The 23,847-nt window shown below is 35.2% G+C and overlaps 1 protein-coding gene across 1 annotated transcript; it reads right to left on the bottom strand.

The window, feature by feature from the left end:
- Positions 1 to 896: 896 nt before the first annotated feature.
- LOC117328796 (glycine receptor subunit alphaZ1-like) lies at positions 897 to 22,631 on the bottom strand. Its single transcript, XM_033886344.1, has 9 exons — positions 22,496 to 22,631; positions 13,577 to 13,730; positions 12,582 to 12,652; positions 10,896 to 10,963; positions 9,893 to 10,119; positions 8,929 to 9,011; positions 3,260 to 3,400; positions 2,019 to 2,398; positions 897 to 1,515 (listed from the first exon to the last, which is right to left on the bottom strand). Exons 2-9 carry the CDS (start codon positions 13,675 to 13,677, stop codon positions 1,345 to 1,347), a joined length of 1,242 nt encoding a protein of 413 aa, XP_033742235.1. The 5' UTR covers positions 13,678 to 13,730; positions 22,496 to 22,631; the 3' UTR covers positions 897 to 1,344.
- Between the last annotated feature and the right edge of the window lie 1,216 nt (positions 22,632 to 23,847).

Genomic DNA, 23,847 nt, shown 5'->3' with positions numbered 1-23,847 from the left:
GAATTCTCGTAGATTGTTTAAAAGTTTCACAGCAGCTTGGAATGTCTGAAGTAGAGACAATAGGTCACTCGGAGATATAAACAGTTCGGATATAGTATCATTTTAGCGTGTCCATGGACCCCCTGCCTAATTGTAGTAATAACCGAAAATAACACGAGCATTCAGGTGTGAATATAGCATCAGGACCGGCTATGGCGTCCTTTAATGAAGTTAACACAGCGATAAAACGTAGGTAATGTTACCACAGATACCTCGTCTGTCAATACACCCAATATAAAATCAAGGTAAGGAAGGTCGGGAAAATTGTGATTGTCAACAAACCGTCTAATGTATGTCGATGGGAATGGATTTGTCGCTAAGCTGCCTGAAACATCTGTCAAATAGCATGCAAAGTCTCTAGTGGGTAGCTTAGAAATACGGCATGTCAACCCTCCAGCTTCGTAAGGATGAAACTTAGGTAGGAAAAAAAATATACTTAAACCCGTATACTAGGTCATATCTTTAGATTAACAATTATTCGACACTACGAATTATAACTATGAAATTCTGTGTCAAACTTTGTCATATTTAAACATTTGTTATCTCATCGCTAATTAGCTATTCAAAAATTAACAAGCCAATCAACGTTGATATTACACGGTTTGTTGACAATCACAATTTTCCCGAAATTGGGTCGTTTCACTAAGCACTAAGCAGAGGATATTCTAACTTTGATAATATGCTGGGCGTATTGAAAGACGAGGAAAGCTCCTAACATTGATTATGTATTTGGTGTATTGACAGACAATGCGAGTTCCTTACCCTGATTATACTGTATATTTGGTGTATTGACAGACAATGCGAGTTCCTAACCCTGATTATACTGTATATTTGGTGTATTGACAGACAATGCGAGTTCCTAACCCTGATTATACAGTATATTTGGTGTATTGACAGACGAGGCGAGTTCCTTACCTTGATCATATATTTATTGTATTGACAGACGAGACGAGTACCTGTGAAATAACTTAATTAAATGCATTTCATCAAAATTAAACAATAACAATTTCTAAACAATGCAAAAACATCTTTCTTGGAAAACTAACATTAGTTATACTAGAACATGTCGTAATACATACACCAATATATCCTCACAACCATTTTCTTACGCATGAATTGTCGGTAAAAGATAGCACTTTATAAAGCCATGGGAACTACCCTCATATTAACAAGGGGCGGTATGTTTTATACAAGTCCATGAATTAATTCTTAACTCCGGTAAATTCCTTTAAATAATACATTGATATTTCTCCCGATGTGACGTGACGGTTCCAGTCTTCATTTCTCCCGATATTGTGTGAAGGTTTATGCCGATGTTGAAAGGTAGTATGACCAAAATGCAACATTAAAGAGTGCAAATGCACACGGGAAAATCACTCTGGATACCTTATCTACCATTCGAGCTTTATCTGTAAAGGTAATCGGTCCCTCATTTGACTTCCTCCTGACACCATTTGTATTGTTGCCGTTCATTACCTGTCACGACAGAAAAATGTTATTGTTATTTAAAAAGTAAAACCAGTGAATGTCGTGAACCGACACTTCGTTACAGCATTATGTTTACAATACATCCTCGCTTGCAATCATCAGTATATAGCTATTGAAATAGTATTACACTTATCATCAAATAGCACTACACTTGTAATTAGAAAGCACTACACGTGTTATTAAATAGCATTACACATATTATTAAATAGCATTGCACTTATTATTAAACAGCAGTACACTTATTATTAAATAGCATTACACTTATAATGAAATAACCTTACAATTATTATTAAATAGCACTACACTTATCATTCAAAAGCATTACACGTATTATTGAATAGCACTACACTTGTTATTTTAAAAATAGAACTACACTTAAGTTTGAATAACACTACACATAGTATCAAATAGCCAATAATCAAAAAGTTGATTTGTCAAGCAAAATAATCCAAATAAATCATACATTATGATGTATAAACTGATATACTAACCTGTGTGGTTAACATCCCATCGGGACCGAGGCCTAAAGACGGAAGCAGTTTGGTACGACGTTTACGTGACAGAACATTGATGTAAGCAAATTCGAGGAGAGAGGCGAATACAAACATGAGACAGGTAGCCATCCAGACGTCGATTGCCTTGATGTAGGAGACACGTGGAAGCTGAGAGCGTGCTCCAGAACCCTGTGTTGTAATGGTGAGTACTGTCAGGACACCCAGTGAAATTCGAGCCGGTGTAGCTTCGGCATCCACCCAGAATGATACCCAGGATAACATAACAATGAGGATACTTGGAATGAAGATCTGTGCGATATAATAACCAGTGTTTCTGGTGAGGTGGAGCGTGGCCTCCAAACAGGAGAAATTCCCACCTACAAATAACACGAGAATAAACTACATCCACAATACAATACAAATTAAATACGGATCCCTACAAAACGAGCTGCTCTAAAATGATACACGTTTCCTATATCCGTCTTATTAAGACTACGTAATACGCCGTAGTTACAAGTTAAGACCCTGTTATCACTTACTTTAGTCGTAGTTACAAGTCAAGACACTGTTATCACTTACTTTAGTCGTAGTTACAAGTTAAGACCCTGTTATCACTTACTTTAGTCGTAGTTACACAAGTTAAGACCCTGTTATCACTTCCTTTGGTCGTAGTTACAAGTCAAGACACTGTTATCACTTACTTTAGTCGTAGTTACAAGTGAAGACCCTGTTATCACTTACTTTAGTCGTAGTTATACAAGTTAAGACACTGTTATCACTTACTTTCGCTTTAGTTATACAAGTTAAGACCATGTTATGACTTACTTTCGCTTTAGTTATACAAGTTAAGACCTTGTTATCACTTACTTTCACTTTAGTTATACAAGTTAAGACCCTGTTATTACTTACTTTCGCCGTAGTTATACAAGTTAAGACCCTGTTATCACTTCATTAGCCGTAGATATACAAGTCAAGACACTATTTTTACTTACTTCAATCGTATTAATACAAGTTAAGACCATGTTATTTATTTTCGCCGTAGTTATACAAGTAATGACCCCGTTATCACTTACTTTCCTCGTAGATATACCAGTTTAAACCTTGTCATATATTTTCGCCGTAGATATAGAGGTCAAGACCTTGTTATCACTTACTTTCGCTTTAGTTATAAAAGTTAAGACCTTGTTATCACTTACTTTAGTCGTAGATATACAAGTTAAGACCCTGTTATCACTTACTTTCGCCGTAGTTTTTTTGGCAGTTGGTATTTATCGTTGGTCTATCAGAAAAGAAGAATTGAGGAAGAAGTCGATCTGTTTGCATCTCTATAGCCTGGAAGGGGTGCCACTGGAACACCACATTGTCCGTTGTGTAACTGTCTAGACAATATATATATATTGGTTAGACTATTGTCCTTTTCTCATGTCAACAATAATTCATTCTTATCCTGGGTTTTTTTTAGTTTCAAATATGTTATTCCCCCACCATTATTAATATATATATATATATATACTTAAACTATGCCATTGTTATATATATATATACATGATTAATAGGGATTGCCAGGGTTGGGGAGCCCTGGGATCAACCCCCTGAACAATATTGTGTCCTCACGCAGGAGGGTTTGCTCACTGCACACAAATTAATTATAACATTATGTAGAAGGGAAGACATTATGTAGAAGGGAAGGTATCTTTTGGCAAGATGTTCTTTTCACGAAAGTCTATTAGGTTTCAAAAAGATAAGTTCAGAAGGTATAGTCCGAAATGTTTAGGTGCATAAGAAGAAAATTTAAAGTATCAAATAGTATAGTATATACTGTACATATATGGATTTATATGTGACTCTACTTGTTCAGTACAGATGCATATGATAGGGAGAATAAAATATTCTAATACAGAAACAGAACAGAAACAGCAAAGGAGCACCACATTATACACATTATACATTCACACCAAGGACTCAAAACTATATAAACATAGTACATCAAATCACAACCATAGCCACACAAACAGGTATACAGCACATGGAGATTGACATACTAGCTTTACAACTGCTGACTCATGTTTATAAATACTATTGTTGTAGTGCACAAATGAACACCAGTTGGCATATATGTCCAATGAACGAGAGAATATGCTTATAAATCCCAAGAGTATCTATTTTTTTCAAATGTACATGTAAATTTGATCAATTATATTAGCAGAAATCGTAGTCTACAGAATAAGAATTAAAGTTATATATGTTGTCAATTGGATAAGTACTACCACTTATGTAGGTAAGGTTGGGAATAAATCAAGTTTCTCATTCATTTTAACATACAGTGAGGATCATTGTTGTTTAGATTATAAAATACAGGTCGGTAATTACAATTTCATCTACCAGTACTTATTTATCCATTTGTACACTACAACCGCAGCAAAATAAACCCCTAATTTTCGAACATATCTTTCCATTCGATCCATATTCTATCAAATCTTTCAATACATACATTTCTTTTACATAATTTTTTCTATTTCATATTTGAATGCCAAAAACTCATTCAAACCTTAAAGACTAAGCCTTTGTTTTTTCTTGACACAGAGTATATGTAAAATTTCACATATAGTATAAGGAAATTTAAAGGTAATGAAAAGCAGCTGGTATCTCCAAAAAGGACTGTTTCCAATCTAAAATCAGTTACTTTACTAGTTTTATCAAATATTCCCATTTTAAAATTTTGCCAAAGTTGAAAGGATTGCGGACATTCCCAAAAAAGATGTTCTATGGTTTCAATTTCTGTATTACAGATATTACAGATGTTATTATCCGAGACTTTAATAGTTTTTAAATAAGTATCTAAAGGAATAATGCGGTGTTGTAGCCGGTATTGAAATCATTGTATGGTTGTATCTTTGGTAGTTTGAAAGGGGATATTGTATATTTTTTTCCAGTCCATATTTTCAAAGGCATCATGCTGTTTCCATTTTTGTTCAGCTGTTATTAAACATTTATCTTTTTCAATCAAATATATATAAAGGTCCTTACATCCTTTATTATTCTTTAATAAAATGTAAATATGACTTGGTACCAGTGGTCTTTCTATTGTATTTTCTACCATTAAGAATAGATCCAGATCCTTACATCTTTGTTTGATGGACTGACATATACTCTGATAAAGCAAGAAGTTTTCTGATTCTATATCAAATTTCTGTTTAAAGTTGATGAAAGATAGAAACTTATTCTCTTGATCTAACAAATCGCAAACATTTCTAACACCTTTGTTAAACCAGTTTCTGTTAAAAAAAGAATTGTTGCCGATACAGAAATTTGGATTATACCAAATCGGAAGACTTAAGAATTCTTGTGAAGTTTGTACTTGTGCTGCTTCTGAAATTTTAACCCATGCCTGAAAAACATTTTTCCAAAAGTCATTATCAGTTCTAAAATGTTTAACAAAGTCCGTACCCAGGTCTGATATATTTGCTGTAGAGAAGTGTTCAGCCTCAAAAATATTTATCCAACATTTGTTACTGTTCTTAAGTAATCTTCGCAACCATGTAGACTTTAGACTGCTTCTTATCCTGGTTTAGTTCAAATTCAATACACTAGTAAAAAGTTATTTTATATGGTTCTGTTTAGGGACACGGGGTTATAGCTCTTGTACAAACTAATGACTCAAACAAACTGAATATACCGGTGTGGCATGGTATGGTGAAATGGACCGGGGGCAAAATACCATAATGGTAAAGTGAAACCCCTCCCCCATGGTAAAGTGAAGCCACCTTATAATTTGTTTTTAATTGACCTTTTTTCACACATTTTGTATCAATAAGGTTAGTTATTTCTTTAACCTGATGAAACAAAAAATTAGAGTGCGGCGGGGCTTTTCTCTTTACCATGGCCATGGTAAAGTGAAGCATTTCACTATTTTCTTACCAACTAACTTTTTTTTCACAAAATCCCCACCAAATCCTTTTTAGATTACCTTGTTTTATTCCTCTTAACACAATAACACACAAAAGATCCTTAGGGGTCAGGACACTTAGGGTGGGGCGGGGCGGAGCGCTTCACTTTACCATGGCCATGGTAAAGTGAAGCGTTTCACCATTTTCTTACTATTGCACTTTTTTTCGACAATCTTTTTAAGATTACCTTGTTTAATTCCTCTTAACACATTAAGAAACAAAAAAAAGTTTGGAGGTCAGGAAATTAAGGGGCGCGGTGCTTCACTTTACTATGGCCTTGGTCAAGTGAGGCGATTCACTGTTGTCTTACAAATTCAATTTTTCACCAATTAGTTTTTAAATAACATTATTTAATTTCTCTAAACACGTTAAACCTTAAAAAAAATTGGGGATAAGGAGATTTAGGCTTGGGTGGGTCGCTTTACTTTACCATGGTCATGGTAGAGTGAAGCTATTCACTATTTTCTTACTTATTCTCTTTTTTTCACCAAATCTTTTTTAAAATTACATTATTTAATTCACCAAAACACATTAACAAACATAAATTATCTGGGGTTAGGAGATTTAGGCTTGGGTGGGTCGCTTCACTTTACCATGGTCATGGTAGAGTGAAGCTATTCACTATTTTCTTACTTATTCTCTTTTTTTCACCAAATCTTTTTTTAAATTACATTATTTAATTCACCGAAACACATTAATAAACATAAAGTATCTGGGGTTAGGAGATTTAGGCTTGGGTAGGGCGCTACACTTTACCATGGCCATAGTAAAGTGAAGCATTTCACTATTTTCTTACTAACGTTCTTTTTTCGCCAAATCCTTTTTAGATTACCTTGTTATATTCCTCTAAATACCATAAGCCAAACAACTCACTTTACCATGGCCCGCCCCACACTAAATTTCCTGAACCCAAATATTTTTGTGTGTGTTAATGTGTTAAGAGGAGTGAGACAAGGTAATCTAAAAAGGATTTGGTGAAAAACGTGAATTGGTAAGAAAATAGTGAAATGGTTTACTTTACCATCGCCATGGTAAAGTTCAAGTTCAATTTCTTTATTGACTTTGAGTCTTCCGACTCATCAGTATCATATACATACATAATATACAAATTTTACATAACATTGACAACATCAGACAAAACACACATAAATCGTGCCAGAGAAATATACTCGGAGAGCATAACTATGTTAAATAAGCTCTTTTGACATTTGCCACTTTGATGTATATGGCCAATTTTTCTAATTCTTTGGTATTTTGCCCGTTAAATAATTGTATCAATTTCAACATACTGGGTTTTTTTTTAAATAGTAACTTTTCAAATATTTCTTACGAATATCAGAATAACATGGGCATTTTAAAATGAAATGAAATTCATCCTCGACATCATTTAAATTTCATACAGTACAAATTCTCAAGTGTTACTGGATATTTTGATAACGACCTTTTTCTACATTTAAATCATGAGCGGACAGTCGAATTTTAGTAATTTCTTTTAAGTACCCTTTCCCTAATGGTTTTCTCAAATAAACCTGAATACCAAATTCATTGTTAAGACATGTATAAAAAAAATCCCTTTGAAGATGTTCTAATTTGTTCTATGCAATCCTGTCTGTTAATATCTAAAAGTCTGTCTTTAATTACAATGTAAGAAATATTATCAATAATTTCTGTTTTCCATATATAGCCTAGGCCTATTCTATATAATTCGTTCTTGATATTTAATACCCATTTATCGTTATGCTCTAACATGTCTTTATAACATGATCTTAAAATACAATTATCAGTGTTTACTATTTTTATCCAATATTTAAAAATTCTTAATTTCCTTAACAATGTCCATGGATATCTACCTAGCTCTAAATAAACCATAGCATAAGTGAAGTGCCGCGCCCCACCATACATTTCCTGACCCCGAACATTTTGTGTGTGTTGATGTGTTTAGAGGAATGAAACGAGGTAATCTAAAAAGGATTTGTTGGGAAAAAGTGAATAAGTAAGGAGATAGTGAATCGCTTCACGTAATCATGGGGGTCACTTCATCATAATGGTAAAGTTAACCATAAAACACCTTACACATACCCATGGCCATGTTATACTTAATAATGGGGGTCACTTCATCATAATGGTAAAGTTAACCATAAAACACCTTACACTTACCCGTGACCATGTTATACTTAATAATGGGGGTCACTTCATCATAATGGTAAAGTTTACCATAAAACACCTTACACATACCCATGGCCATGTTATACTTAATCATGGGGGTCACTTCATCATAATGGTAAAGTTAACCATAAAACACCTTACACTTACCCATGGCCATGTTATACTTAATCATGGGGGTCACTTCACCATAATGGTAAAGTTAACCATAAAACACCTTACACATACCCATGGCCATGTTATACTTAATCCCGGGGGACACTTCATCATAATGGTAAAGTTAACCATAAAACACCTTACACATACCCATGGCCATGTTATACTTAATCATGGGGGACACTTCACCATAATGGTAAAGTTAACCATAAAACACCTTACACATACCCATGGCCATGTTATACTTAATCATGGGGGTCACTTCACCATAATGGTAAAGTTTACCATAAAACACCTTACACATACCCATGGCCATGTTATAGGTAATCATGGGGGTCACTTCACCATAATGGTAAAGTTAACCATAAAACACCTTACACATACCCATGGCCATGTTATACTTAATCATGGGGGTCACTTCATCATAATGGTAAAGTTAACCATAAAACACCTTACACATACCCATGGCCATGTTATACGTAATCATGGGGGTCACTTCACCATAATGGTAAAGTTAACCATAAAACACCTTACACATACCCATGGTCAAGTTATACTTAATCATGGGGTCACTTCACCATAATGGTAAAGTTTACCATAAAACACCTTACACATACCCAACATGGCCATGTTATACTTACAACTCTCTATGGCGATGTGGCATTTCTGTGAATCTAAAGGGTAGGCCGACAGCATCATATCGCAGGACAATGTCATGGTCACCCTGTAGCGAAGGATATGAATATGATAACACACACAATATCATGGTCACCCTGTAGCGAAGGATATGAATATGATAACACACACACACATACACAATGTCATGGTCACCCTGTAGGGGAGGATATGAATATGATAACAACACACACACACACACACACACACACACACACAAAGTCATAATTGTCTTAGGACTATAGCCATAGTAGCGGACAAATCTCTGTAAAGCAGGATAGGGTCCTTGATATTCTGTAATGTATCTCAAGTCAAATTAGTATATCTACAAGTGAACAATTGAATATCTTAGGTATTTTATTAAATTGTTTTCAGATGAAATGTTTCTGTAATCAACATTTTGTAAATGTCCATGTATGTATTTACCTTACACTTTAAACACTGTCCCGTTAGAGGTACACACCCATCTTACACTATAAAACACTGTCCCGTTAGAGGTACACACCCACCTTACACTATAAAACACTGTCCCGTTAGAGGTACACACCCACCTTACACTATAAAACACCGTCCCGTTAGAGGTACACACCCACCTTACACTATAAAACACCGTCCTGTTAGAGGTTCACACCCACCTTACACTATAAAATACCGTCCCGTTAGAGGTACACACCCACCTTACACTATAAAACACCGTCCCGTTAGAGGTACACACCCACCTTACACTATAAAACAACGTCCCGTTAGAGGTACACACCCACCTTACACTATAAAACACTCTCCTGTTAGAGGTGCACACCCACCTTACACTATAAAACACCGTCCCGTTAGAAGGTACACACCCACCTTACACTATAAAACACCGTCCTGTTAGAGGTACACACCCACCTTACACTATAAAACACTGTCCTGTTAGAGGTAAACACCCACCTTACACTATAAAACACTGTTCCGTTTGAGTAAAGGTGCATTAGTTTATTCGGAACAGTGACGTAGTGGAAGCTAGCTGATTTTTCGTTAGCGAAGAATGTGTCTGGTACCCAGACTTTGTCTATCAGGCGATTGTCCAGTTCTAACATCTTCATTCCCGGTACTGGGGTGTACACTAGGCGAGTGTCTACCCACTTCTGACGTAGGAATATTGTCACTGTGTAGTCCTGTCAATAAAACAATGACATCGATTTACAAAATGCAAGGACTTCACATTAGGATTATGTTTCCAAATCTCTATGATTATGAAAGTTCTTTCAACGCGGTATGTTTGGCTTTCAAAATCAATAATTTGCTCTTTCATATGATGTATATAACCTGTTGCTTCAATATTTGTTTAAAAAGATAACATATTTTTCAGGGAATCACAAACCTAGGATGTATTTTAGAGAGATTTGGATAGTGTTATATGTCCTCTATATGTTAGCGAACGTCGGGGCAACTGACGAGAGCTTTCACGGGGCCATTACAAAACTACGGTAGAAACCATAGTCTAGCATTCCACAAGGTCACATTATACTGACCACAGGCGGATCACTCCTTACCGTCAATTTGTGAGATGGGGAAGAGTAAGTACCAATTGTATACACTTTAATTTAACTCTCTTAGTCCAGCAGCCATGGAGATATTTTAAAGGAAAAACATATTTATTTTAGTCGCTGTAGTGTCCCAAGCAGTGAGAACGAAGGTAAACTCCACACCTGTGTATAATGATAAAGATTCGTATTTACGTCCCAGACCTTGTCCTCTAACCAGAATTTTACTTGTCTTCCTGGTATAGGTATATGTTGTCCTTGTATAGAACTTGACAAAGGGGCATATATGGTTTCATTTAACTAAACAAAACCTTGCCTGTCATTAAATGTCAGCAAATCCCTTGATAAATGAGAGATAATGTTTCACATACAGAAGTTGGTAGACAGTTTCAATTAAAAAATATTACCATGGACGCTTCATTCAGCGAATCGATGCTCATTACGTATATCTGAATGGTCACAGCTGTGGGGACATCTGCCAATGAAATCAGATATAATATGCATAATGAATAGACAAGGAGTACGCCTGACGAGTTCCATTTCATAGGGAAACGAGTTATAGATATAGACTCAACAACCTGGAGTATCAATGTAAAATCATAGCTGAAACATCGACACAATGTTTTTGTTTCAAACAAAAAGGTTCACATGTTAACGATTTACCAGTGAATTGGGTTTAAGCTAGAATTCTGTTATAAATTCGTTGTAATTAACAACATAATTCCCCATCATTACTCATACATCAATTTTTTAACCATTATGTAAATTAAATGTCGGTGATGATGCATTGCATCCAAGTTATATGCCTCAAGGAAGATGGAAAACATCAAACTATTGCATTTCTGACGAACATAAATACACTGTGTTATTTGTAAATTGTCTTTGTTTTCATGATGGTAGAATCTGTTTGTTACTCTTTAAAACATTATGTAGACATGTCGCGATAATGACAACGAAGGCGAATGAGCACAAATCTTAACCTGAATGTCCAAATCAAGTCATCAGATTAGATGTTATTAAATAATATAGAAATACAATACAAACCCTTTCTTTGGTATCTTTGATCATAAATTACCAAGAGAACATGCTCTTCCCTACTTTCCAAAACGATGTTTTTGTATATTACTCATTGCTTATATCCTTATTTGTACGTGGATCATTTTTTGTATTTTTTTTTAGATATTTAATTATGTTTTGAATTATGCTGGCTGTGTTCTCCGGTTTCTCGTAAAATGAAATACAGTATGTTATAATATGTATGTATATTATTATCCTATATGGTGATGCATACGGAATAGATACAATTGTAATAAATGTGGCAGGTGACATTTGCATTGAAGCGGAACCTACCATGGGCCACCTGGAATAAATGGTACGATACCTAGACTCATTGTAACAACACAATAAGTATCTACCAGTTATTTAACAACACAATAAGTATCTACCAGTTATTTAGCATCACAATAAGTATATACCAGTTATTTAACAACACAATAAGTATCTATAAGTTAATTAACAACACAATAAGTATCTACCAATTATTTAACAAAGCAATAAGTATCTACCAGTTATTTAACAACGCAATAAGTATCTACCAGTTATTTAACAACACAATAAGTATCTACCAGTTATTTAACAACACAATGAGTATCTACCAGTTATTTAACATCACAATAAGTATCTACCAGTTATTTAACAACACAATAAGTATATACCAGTTATTTAACAACGCAATAAGTATCTACCAGTTATTTAACATCACAATAAATATCTACCAGTTATTTAACATCACAATAAGTATCTACCAGTTATTTAACATCACAATAAATATCTACCAGTTATCTAACATCACAATAAGTATCTACCAGTTATTTAACATCACAATAAGTATCTACCAGTTATTTAACAACGCAATAAGTATCTACCAGTTATTTAACAACGCAATAAATATCTACCAGTTATTTAACAACGCAATAAGTATTTACCAGTTATTTAACTGCACAACAGTGACAGCTCCTATTCAGTTACTCAAATATAACAACCTGCAATCATGTTGATTTTCAAACAAATAAGGACTTAATAATTCATTTTACCTTCCTCATATTCCGGAGATATTTTGGAATCATATGTACCGACATCTAGCAGCTGTCGGAGTATTTCCTGCCTGTCAAACAAAGTGAAAAAAGGGGCCAATATCAGCACGTATATATATATATATGATACAGCGCACAGAGATATGTTTTATATGTTACACAATATATTAACACACATATATATATGATACAGCACACACAGAATGTTTTATATGTTACACATTATATTAACATTACGGTATTATAGAAGGTTGTAACCTAGGAGTCCTCTGATTGGGGTTATGTGTTGTAGAAGGTTGGGACCTCAAGGAGTCCCTCTATGATGAGGGTTTTGTATTGTAGAAGGATGGAACCTTTAGGAGTCATTCTATGGTTGGTGTTATAAGTTGTAGAAGGATGGAACCTTAAGGAGTACTCCTATGATGAGGGTTATGTGTTAAAGAAGGTTTGAACCTTTAGGAGTCATCCTATGTGTAGGGTTATGTGTTAAAGAAGGTTTGAACCTTTATGAGTCCATCTATGATGAGGGTTATGTATTGTAGAAGGTTGGAACCTTTAGGAGTCCATCTATGATGAGGGTTATGTATTGTAGAAGGTTGGAACCTTTAGGAGTCCATCTATGATGAGGGTTATGTGTTGTAGAAGGTTGGAACCTTTAGGAGTCCATCTATGATGAGGGTTATGTATTGTAGAAGGTTGGAACCTTTAGGAGTCCATCTATGATGAGGGTTATGTATTGTAGAAGGTTGGAACCTTAAGGAGTCCTCCTGTGTGTAGGGTTATGTATTGTAGAAGGTTGGAACATTTAGGAGTCCATCTATGATGAGGGTTATGTATTGTAGAAGGTTGGAACCTTTAGGAGTCCATCTATGATGAGGGTAATGTGTTGTAGAAGGTTGGAACCTTAAGGAGTCCATCTATGATGAGGGATTTGGGCTGAAGAAGGTTGAAACCTTGTAGAAGTCCCCTATGTCTAGGTTAGGTGTGGTCTATACCTTGTATGATTTTTCTGGTCAGAGGTGTGGTATCCCTCCAGAACTTGGCACCAGGAAACAATGATAAAACATCCCTGCAGAAATGTCACCAATCCACTCATTTTTCAGTAACACTACACGTAGGTCCGGGGTCGGCAATTGTTCTGTTCCATATCTATATCAATAAAAAGGCACATTTAAGGATAATGGAGCAATCTGACATTTACACACCTACTACTACACTGACTCCTAGCTTACTGCTGTCAGTCAGTACTAGCGGTAACGACGTAGTTACTACGATACAAACACACTTATTTTCGATTTAGTTTATATCCGATTCGCTGTTCCATTACAGTGTGAAACATTAACTTTCAATTGTTTAATGGCTGCTATGGATTACGTACATTTGAATATTAGACGATTTACCAGTGGTTAGTAAAGCGTGTTTGATGTTGCAGTGAGTGATTACATGCTTGATGCAGCTATTGAAACTGAAACCCAGAGTTTAGAAAAATATGTCGCTCGATAATAAATAAGGAATTCTAATTTTCAACTGAATATGAAAAACACTATATCTGTAAAAAGGATAATTGTATTACAAGTAAACATTTGTATCTATAACCTGATTGGTTACATAAGATGTATTGAATAACATGTCAACGTCAATAAATGTTTGTACAATTTTGTAATCTAGTCCAATAGAAATGATACCAGCGTCGATTTGTTAATCGAAATGTCGATGAAACCTAAGCAAACGTCTCAAACATGGCATAGCATGGTCGATTTAGTATTTGGAGATGTATTTCCTTTATCACTATCATAATTAGACTACTGAGAAAACCATCACAGCAAAGAGAGATACAGGCTTTGGGTAAGTGTTATGGTCGTTATCTCATTTGGAAATATTCAGTTGTTCAACTGTTCAACACTGGTAGCTGGAGAGACATTTACACATGGTTTAAGCCCATACAGTTGACATATCATCATAAGTTGTTAATCCTTGGCGATACATGCGTCACACAGAGAATAAATCTGAGAGAAAGAACAACGCTGTGGAATGTTTTCTGATATACAATTAAACCTACAATTACATGTTATCGATATTGTTATGAATATTCATCTTCACCTATCACACTACTATTGAATATTCATTCCTTTCCTGCAAAGTGTTCATTCTTTTGTATTATAAATGTCGTATTACCATCTATTATCGTTACTTTTACCACGATTAATTGATTCATAACACAAAGACACAAAGGTAGAAATCACGTTGGCCTATTGATACAAGTGATTTATGATACAACACACAGAGTGGAAATTGTTCTCAAAGGGAAGTCTACAATGGGTGTTTACAATTTTGTGGGCATATTTTCTGAATTTCTTGCTAACGCTCATAAAAAAACAGAAATCTGTTGTACCATACTAAACATGTGTGCCATTGTGTCGTTCATCACTCCTTACACAGCGATCGCATTTAGTATTTCGTTCAGATTCACTTATCAAAGGTTAAATAATTTGCTTAATTTAGATAGCTTGCTTATTAAATGGTCATATAAATCCAGATTTTGTAGAAAGGTGATTTTGAGAACAAACCATTATTTATTTTTAGCAAAAATTTCCATTCACCACATCACTAGACAAGGTCTCCTATTTTGTAGTTTAACGGGATGGAATGATTTAAAGAGGAGACTTAGCCTTTGAAAGCCACTCTGAAATAAGAAGTTTCGCATGATAAACTAGACCTAAGAGACTGTCCCTCTATACCAGCGATAGCCAGGCTGTACATCCTATATTCTACAGCATTGATATAGTGTCACTGTTATTAATCAGAGCTGACATATCACACATGATGATTACTGCTCTCGCTATTACATTTTCCAACATGTTTATAATTAACTGATCCGGTAGGATAGGCATTCCGGGAACACATGCTGCATCACTCGTCTTGTTGCTAGGAATTGTAATTATAAGCAAGCTTTAATCGAACACAAGTTATATCCATTTTTATCAGGATAATTATTTATTTATTTTGGAATAATTCCATTTTGTTGAATATATTATTAATGAATCGTAGCGGAAGTCTTGTTGTTTTGTCGATTCCTCACGTTACATTTGACGTTATGATTACTGCATCATGTTGTGCACTTTAAGAACTGTATTTAAGTGTCTATTACGTCAGGAAATATCATACCCTGTAAAGACATTTAGTCGTCAATAAAATATAATATATAATCACTACATATATATAGATAGAATAAGTTTACTACATAGATATCGATGTACAGTGCAAACCCAAATGGACAACATGAAATTGAACACATCCGAAATTTGCACAAACTAACATTTATATTTTATATATGTTGAATGTTAGAATATTGTTGGTCTGGATTGATAATTTGGTACCAATAATGCCAACACAAACGGGGAATCAGGGCTGGTAGTGTACTAATTAGAATATTCTCCCTGTAATCAAACATCACAGGCGGGGTAGGGTGAAGTGAAATAAGGACCGTAAAGGGTATCCGATATACAACCAATTGTTTTGTTCAAGTTCAAGGTCATACATCTCTGACGGGTTTATTGTTCCACTTCGTGATGACTTTCAAGTTATGTGTTTTAAATGTTAATACAACATTAATGATTTACATACACAATTACGAATCCTTAAAAGATTAACTTTTATATTAATACATGTATTTCAAACCAAAATTTACTTTCAGATTACCGTAGCCAAAACAATTGGTAGCTTGTTATGTAGTGGTGCGAGTTTGTGATGAAGATGTATACCGTGTGCCCGAGTGTCAAGCTGACATAACGATCGATGTAGGAGGTTTCTCATTATCCCACGATCTATGTAATATTTATTTATCATTACTGAATGCCATCTATGGACAGGGGATAATGTAATACGAACATTCCATGTCATTACCAACAGACTAACCCTTGCCCCCCAAACCACAACAAACTACGTGGAAAACCAGGAGCCCTCGTCCCAATCAAAAAAAAACTACGTAGAGGAAAACCAGGACTACGTGGAAAACCAGGGGCCCTCGTCCCAATCAAAAAAAAACTACGTAGAGGAAAACCAGGACTACGTGGAAAACCAGGGGCCTTCGTCCCAATCAAAAAAAAAACTACGTAGAGGAAAACCAGGACTACGTGGAAAACCAGGGGCCCTCGTCCCAATAAAAAAAAACTACGTAGAGGAAAACCAGGACTACGTGGAAAACCAGGGGCCCTCGTCCCAATCCAACAAACTACGACGACGAAAACCAGGACTACGTGGAAAACCAGGAGTCCTCGTCCCAATCCAACAAACTACGTAGAGGAAAACCAGGACTACATGGAAAACCAGGAGCCCTCGTCCCAACCAACAAATTACGCGGACAACCATTAGCCCATGTCTGAGACTACCACATCAACTGCAAAACCATGTGTCCATGTCTCAAACCAACGGACCGTGTGCAAAACCAGGAGGCCATGTACCCCAAAGATGTACAAGAAGTCCATACCAACAGCCTGCTTTGAAAACCAAAATGGTTCCAAGGCAATACGTGCGCGATAGACAACGTCAAAAACCAACAAGCCAGCCGACCCCTCCCGAAAGCAATAAACAACGTCACAAACAAACAAAAAATGCAAAATATAGCAGGCTTGATAATTTGAATTTATTATAATACGTTATCAGTGCGGAGAACATGTTATGTTCTGTATGTTCCCTAGTCCACAGAAATATACCAAGTTCTTGTATATAAAGCTAACTAGACACATATTGTTATTGTTTCATCAGACCTCTCGGGAGAAACATCCTCATCACAATGGTCTCTAGCCGAGCTAAACGTATATTTCACGTTATGAATTTGTTATGGAACAATCCATCATCACTGATACATCAAATATCATAAAGAGGTCGTATATGACATTAAAAATTGACAACAGAAATGTTAATATAAACCTCCCCTGATAACTATCAACATAGAAACAACAGTTTCATCGTTTACCACTGCATGTGTCCTTCCGATCCTTTGATCTGAGATTTCTATGTATTTTATATAGCAATGATGTTTTTTTTACTTTTTTTACATAAGGAGCAGAAAGCTCTAAAGCATCTTATACATAATACACCATCAGAATAGTTCATCAGAAAAATCAGCGATTCTAGACAGATTTACATACAGTGAATTACTAGTACTATTCCATCATATTGAGTTCTCTTTCGCGTATAATTCACCAACGCTCAATTCATTTTGATTTATAGCAGTGATACCAGGTAAATGTGAGATGTGCAACTGAATCAGTCTTATCAAATTAAATCTTCCATACAAGACCACAGAAATAAACCATAGGTGAGACTATATGTTCGGTACGGTTAACTTAGTGCATGCCTCCTGGTGTGTCCCCAAGATAAAAGACCAGCCATATGGTGTCATTAGCCCTACATACTCATATATGATATCTATCGCTTACCAGTCTGCAGCATTACTGCAACCTCGAACAAAGGACTTCATGGACACAGAATATGTTAGACAAACACAGGCCTGGCTAGGGCCTTTTGCCAATCAGAACCGAACTAGAGTTTGATAAACAGTTCATTATACTGTTTGTTACTGCCAGGGTCAATGTAACTAGCGTCACAATTCTATGTGTTTCGTTCGTATTGTGGTCAAATAGCAATAACGTGATTGAAAAGAAGGAACATATCAGTAATTACGTATTGTAAGACAACTTGAAGAGCTGGATGTTTTACTGGCCGCTGTCCTACCGAGCCAGACATGTACTTCCGTAGCCAAGTAGCACTCATTACAGATACATGTATGCCTCACACTCTATAAAACCTTGAACTGATATGGTATTCACCTGTAAATATCTAGCTGTAAGTAACATAGCAATGCAGCTCACTGGTTCCAGTGATAAGACACTGTCTTGTATGGACTCTTATTCGATTTTATGCTAAATGAGTTATTTATTAGTGACAGCGGTAACCCTCAGACAAAAAAAACTTTGAAAGATGACAGATCTTTAGAATCTTTGAAAAATTTGATGGTAAACTAACGACATCTCCTTTGTTTCAATTATGACATAACAACGGGAATCCAACGGATGTCACAATCCTTTAACTATGCTGCCCTTCAGTTACTTAATTCATATCGTCTCTTTGTCATATAAGTTACCCGTTCGTTAGCAAAACATCATCATCAGAGTATATGCTGCGACGGATCCATAGAGACATACAATGTATGTCGATAGTGCATTTACATTTTCTAAACCGACTTGGGAATTGTTTGAGACAACGGTCAAGTAATTTTCCATTAGCAAACTGCAGCCATCTCTAATGGGAAATTCTGTCACCATAAGATATGTTTATTAACATCTAATACTAACCAAACCATATCTCAGTACGGGATCAATTAAGAAAGTTGTTAATTTTCAGTTCCCAAAGGACATCGATCGTTTTACTGGCCATACTATTATTGTTAAAACGGCAGCTCAGTTGTTGTGTCCTCCACATCAAATCATCTGTCGGTATTCCCTGGTGGTATCTTAGTGCTGTCATGGCCAGGTCATCACTTAAATAACGGTCAAGTGGTGTAGTAGAAATAGGTATGTAGTCTATCACGGGGTGTGGGTCTAGTACAAATATGTATGTAGTCTATCACGAGGTATGGGCCTTGTACAAATATGTATGTGGTCTATCACGGGGTGTGGGCCCATTACAAATATGTATGTAGTCTATCACGGGGTGTGGGTCTAGTACAAATATGTATGTAGTCAATCACGAAGTGTGGGTCTAGTACAAATGTTATGTAGTCTATCGCGGGGTGTTGGTCTAGTACAAACATGTATGTGTAAATATGTATGTAGTCTATCACGCAGTTTGGGTCTATTTCACATGCGTGTAGTCTATCACGGGATGGGTGTGTGTTTATACGCCAAGGACAATACGCTGTCGATATATATGTAAAATAGATACAGTAGTTCAGTACAAATCAATGTGTTAAATAATACCCAACACTCATAAATATTAATATTGCACAAAAGTAAACAATCCATCCTCATTGTTTCGCTAACAAGTTTATTCAGGCTTGGTCGTTTAGCAGTTAGTAACGCAAAAACATCTGAGCCGTTATAGTGTCAGGTTTGGATTTCCGCATCTGACTAATACAATACCTTATAGAGCGAGTGTTTTCACTTTTGCGCGGTGAACATGTATCTGTACAATGAAAGCCTGGCCAAGTGAATACTCTTATCTAAATATTGATATTGGCTGTGAGAAATGCCCTCAGTTTCAGCGTAGGTATCACAACAATATCAATGAAATATTTAACTCCCAAGTGTATCCGTCTATATCCCGGGTCGCAGATGTATTCGGAAGGCGCCAAAATCATTAAACTGGACAAGTATACATAATCATTTGCTTTGTACAGTTTCATCAATACTACCGTGTCCACGTGTAATCATTGATGCTTACGATTCGGGTCACCATATATTTTCACTAAGATAGTGCTGTTTCCTCTGGCCTTTATCCGGACTAATGTCGACCAATTCTATTCGGTATACGCCAATTATATTAACTTACTGATCACATCATAGTTCTGGTTGTTACATGTTATTATGATAAGTGTACTAATTACCTAACAAATTAGGGCGCCATGCTTCATTCCCACTTTATCTATGGTGTAATTAACAATGTTCACTTTTAGACCTACATCAACCATCCCTTATTGAGATTAGAACCGCACATAACACTAAGCATTTATCCGGCGTGGACTCCATGTAACATTGTTCTGTATGCTTTTTTCGATCCCCAAATTATAAGCAGAAAGGGCCCTCACCTAATCTTGTCCTGTAATGACAGGCATCGCGTTACACACAGACCCAATTCAGCATAGTAAGATGAATTGATATAGAAACTAAATCATACGGCCCCAACACTTAAAGCTGTCGACATTTTGTTCGGAGTAATGTCCTCTAATGACAGATTATTATTTGTGAGTATTGATCATTAATCCAGGTCAATTCTCTTAATACACTACTCCCCGACCTCAATACATAAACACATAATTATTGTGATAACCAGTTTAACATTATCGAACTTCTCATCACCATATGTAGCTTATTCTTGTAACCTTTTTGGCGTCTACGATTTTTGGCTCCCACTGACGATTCCTAAAAGGATGATGCAGTTTATATTACTGCTCGGTATATACTTATCCTGTTACAATTCGTGGTCCTACATTACATACATATCATACCTGTCATACATATCATTCATATACGTGTCATACATATCATACACATCAAACCTGTCATACATATCATTCATATAAGTGTCATATATATCATACATGTCATACATTTACATGTCATACATTTACATGTCATACATAGCAATCATATACGTGTCATATATATCGAACATGTCATACATAAACGTGTCATACATGTCACAGATATACGTGTCATACATGTCATACATATACGTGTCATACATGTCATACATATACGTGTCATACATGTCATACATATACGTGTCATACATGTCATAGACATACGTGTCATACATGTCATAGATATACTTGTCATACATGTCATAGATAAACTTGTCATCCATACCATGTATGTCATACATATTATCATAAATATACGGGTCATACATATGACACGTGTCATACGTGTCATACATGTAGATGGAACAATTACAAGAGTATTAACTCGTAATACACCGAGTGTGTCACTTTATGAGTTAAAAATACATATACTTTAATTTCAGTACATAGTTTAAATCTTTTTGTGATACCGATATTGCCTGCCAAATGTCAGCTAGTGTGGAGACATAAAATGTACGGTTAAAATTCATTTTATAAACAAAACTGATTTCGTGAAAAAACTATAACTACACCAGCATCAAATAAAACCTTTGGCACTCTCCCAATAGTTGCGTTCACATTCTATCATATACAGATCATACATAATGATAATCGTTTGATATATACTTTTAATGTCTGATTTTACCATATGTTACACTAGGAAAACACAAGATGTAATTACACGATGTAAATATGCCAGGCACTTTGTAGTGTAACTTCTGTACGAATATGCATAGTAAAAATGAAATTAGCAAGTGAAATATTATTGAAGTAAATGATGAATAATATAATTGTTAGATGATGTTAGTATAGAATGTTAATATAAATAAATGGTATATGTATATTTACATTTAATCCGCATTTCGCCATTGACACAATGCTAAGAGGCAGTTACCATCATACGCCTATAACACCCAGTGCCTCAGGCTATAACACCCAGTGGGTCATGTGACATTAAAAAAGACGGGATTTTTTTTTTTTTTTTTTTTGTTGGTTCAGTTTTTTTCAAAGTTGACGGAAATGGTAAGACAATGTAAATATAAGTATTGAACAGTGGTTTTAATGTTGTTATAGTCGATATGGCAGCAAGATGTATGGTGGGCAAATATAGCATGGGAACCCTTTGCCCACCATACATCTTGCTGCCATTTTGACTATAACAACTTTAAAACCACTGTTCATTGCTTAAATAATGGTAGCATATGGTGTTGATATGATATGAATATAAATACAATATAAGTGTATATTGTCAGTGTATGGTGCTATTGTAATAGGAAAATAAATAATATGTGAGTGAATAATGTTAGTGTTAATATGACTTTTAAATAAAACAATATATAAGTTTAAAATGTTAGTATATGGTGGTAATATAATGTAAAATTATGATTATGAAACACTCTTTTTGCATGTACAACCATTAACACGCCCTAGTCTTTATATTCTCCATTAAAGTCTAAAGAAACAAAAGATGATATTCATACCTATAAGAAGCTGTATACTGTGCTATTTTCCTCAACTAAATATCGTATTGAATATAACACTACAAACAGTATTATAAAGGTTTTATACTTACACAAGTCATTGCTTCTATTTCCTTTTAGTATTCCATAAATATATCCTAAACGATTACACTAGGGTCTATGTGATCCGGTCCGGTGTATGTAAACTGGTGTAGAGCGTTAGAGCGATCGGATTCGTCTGTGTATGTTAAACACTTGTAACCGGTACAGAGTCAGAACGGTGATAGAATATGTATGATCACATTCCTATTGGCGACTCGTCAGCTTTAGTCACAATCAGCAGGTTAGTCCTGCGGTCCCTGATTACAGACTTTGACTGCTATAAATCTTCACCAAAGTCAGAATTCCATTAAATTTCCGCAAATGATAGTGCAGATATACATGTCAAATGGAAGTTCTATAAATATTCAAATTACATCTAGCATATTAGAAGTATATCAACAGATGGTGACTAAATCCCTTTAAGCCTTCTAAAATGAGGAGGGTTTGGTAGGGGTCTTACTCAATACCTTGTCACATGAAACACATTGGGTGGCGTTATTAGATAACGGCAATTGGCTGAAGTCAAGCAGGGTGATATTTTCTTTTGTCTTTTGTTTTTTCAATTAAAAAAAGATATAATACGACTAGATAAAACTAGGCGAAGAAGAATGTTGTAAGTTTAACATCACCCATTTGTCGTATTGTCTGAAGGATTTGTGTGTTACTACCAATTCAGACATTATGATAAAATGTTGTAAGTTTAACATCACCCGTTTGTCGTAATGTCTGAAGGATTTGTGTGTTACTATCAGTTCAGATAATATGATGAAATTTTGAAATAAGTAGACGAAGAAAGTTAAAGTCCTTTATCAATAATCTTAAAATTTTACAACTTTCTTCAACCTTTCCAACATTTATCTTGCGATAATAAGGAAGCATGAGAAACACCCTATTACGTCATACATATGTAGATTTCTAATTACCTTTTGTTCTGTTATAGTCCACCAATGGTCTGTAAAGTAGTTAGAATATACTTATTATGAATTATATAAGGCGATGCAGTAAATTCAGCAATTTCTGAAAGTTGTACGTTAGAATGCAAATGGCATTATTAAATAAGAACCTTTAGATTCAGTGTAATCTGAATAATGAGTAAAGCAATATCATGTAGTTTGTTCATGTAAGCAGGACTCTTCAGACCTTTATTTGTCGTAATAATAGCTCGCATAAGCTAATGTTCTTTGTTTATATGTATGCGACGTTAAATAAAGTTTCTTGTATCTTGTATCAGTAAATTAGAAAAATACGCTTAAGCACTTATCTGAATACAAATTTTAAGCAATTTCAATAATTTAGATAAACTGCACTTAAATTTGATTTCAAACTGTTCTAGACATAATCCCATCTACAAAACATATATAAG

Source organism: Pecten maximus, chromosome 6 (assembly GCF_902652985.1).
Source record: "Pecten maximus chromosome 6, xPecMax1.1, whole genome shotgun sequence".
NCBI lineage: Eukaryota > Metazoa > Mollusca > Bivalvia > Pectinida > Pectinidae > Pecten > Pecten maximus.
This window is presented reverse-complemented; position numbering and strand designations above follow the sequence as displayed.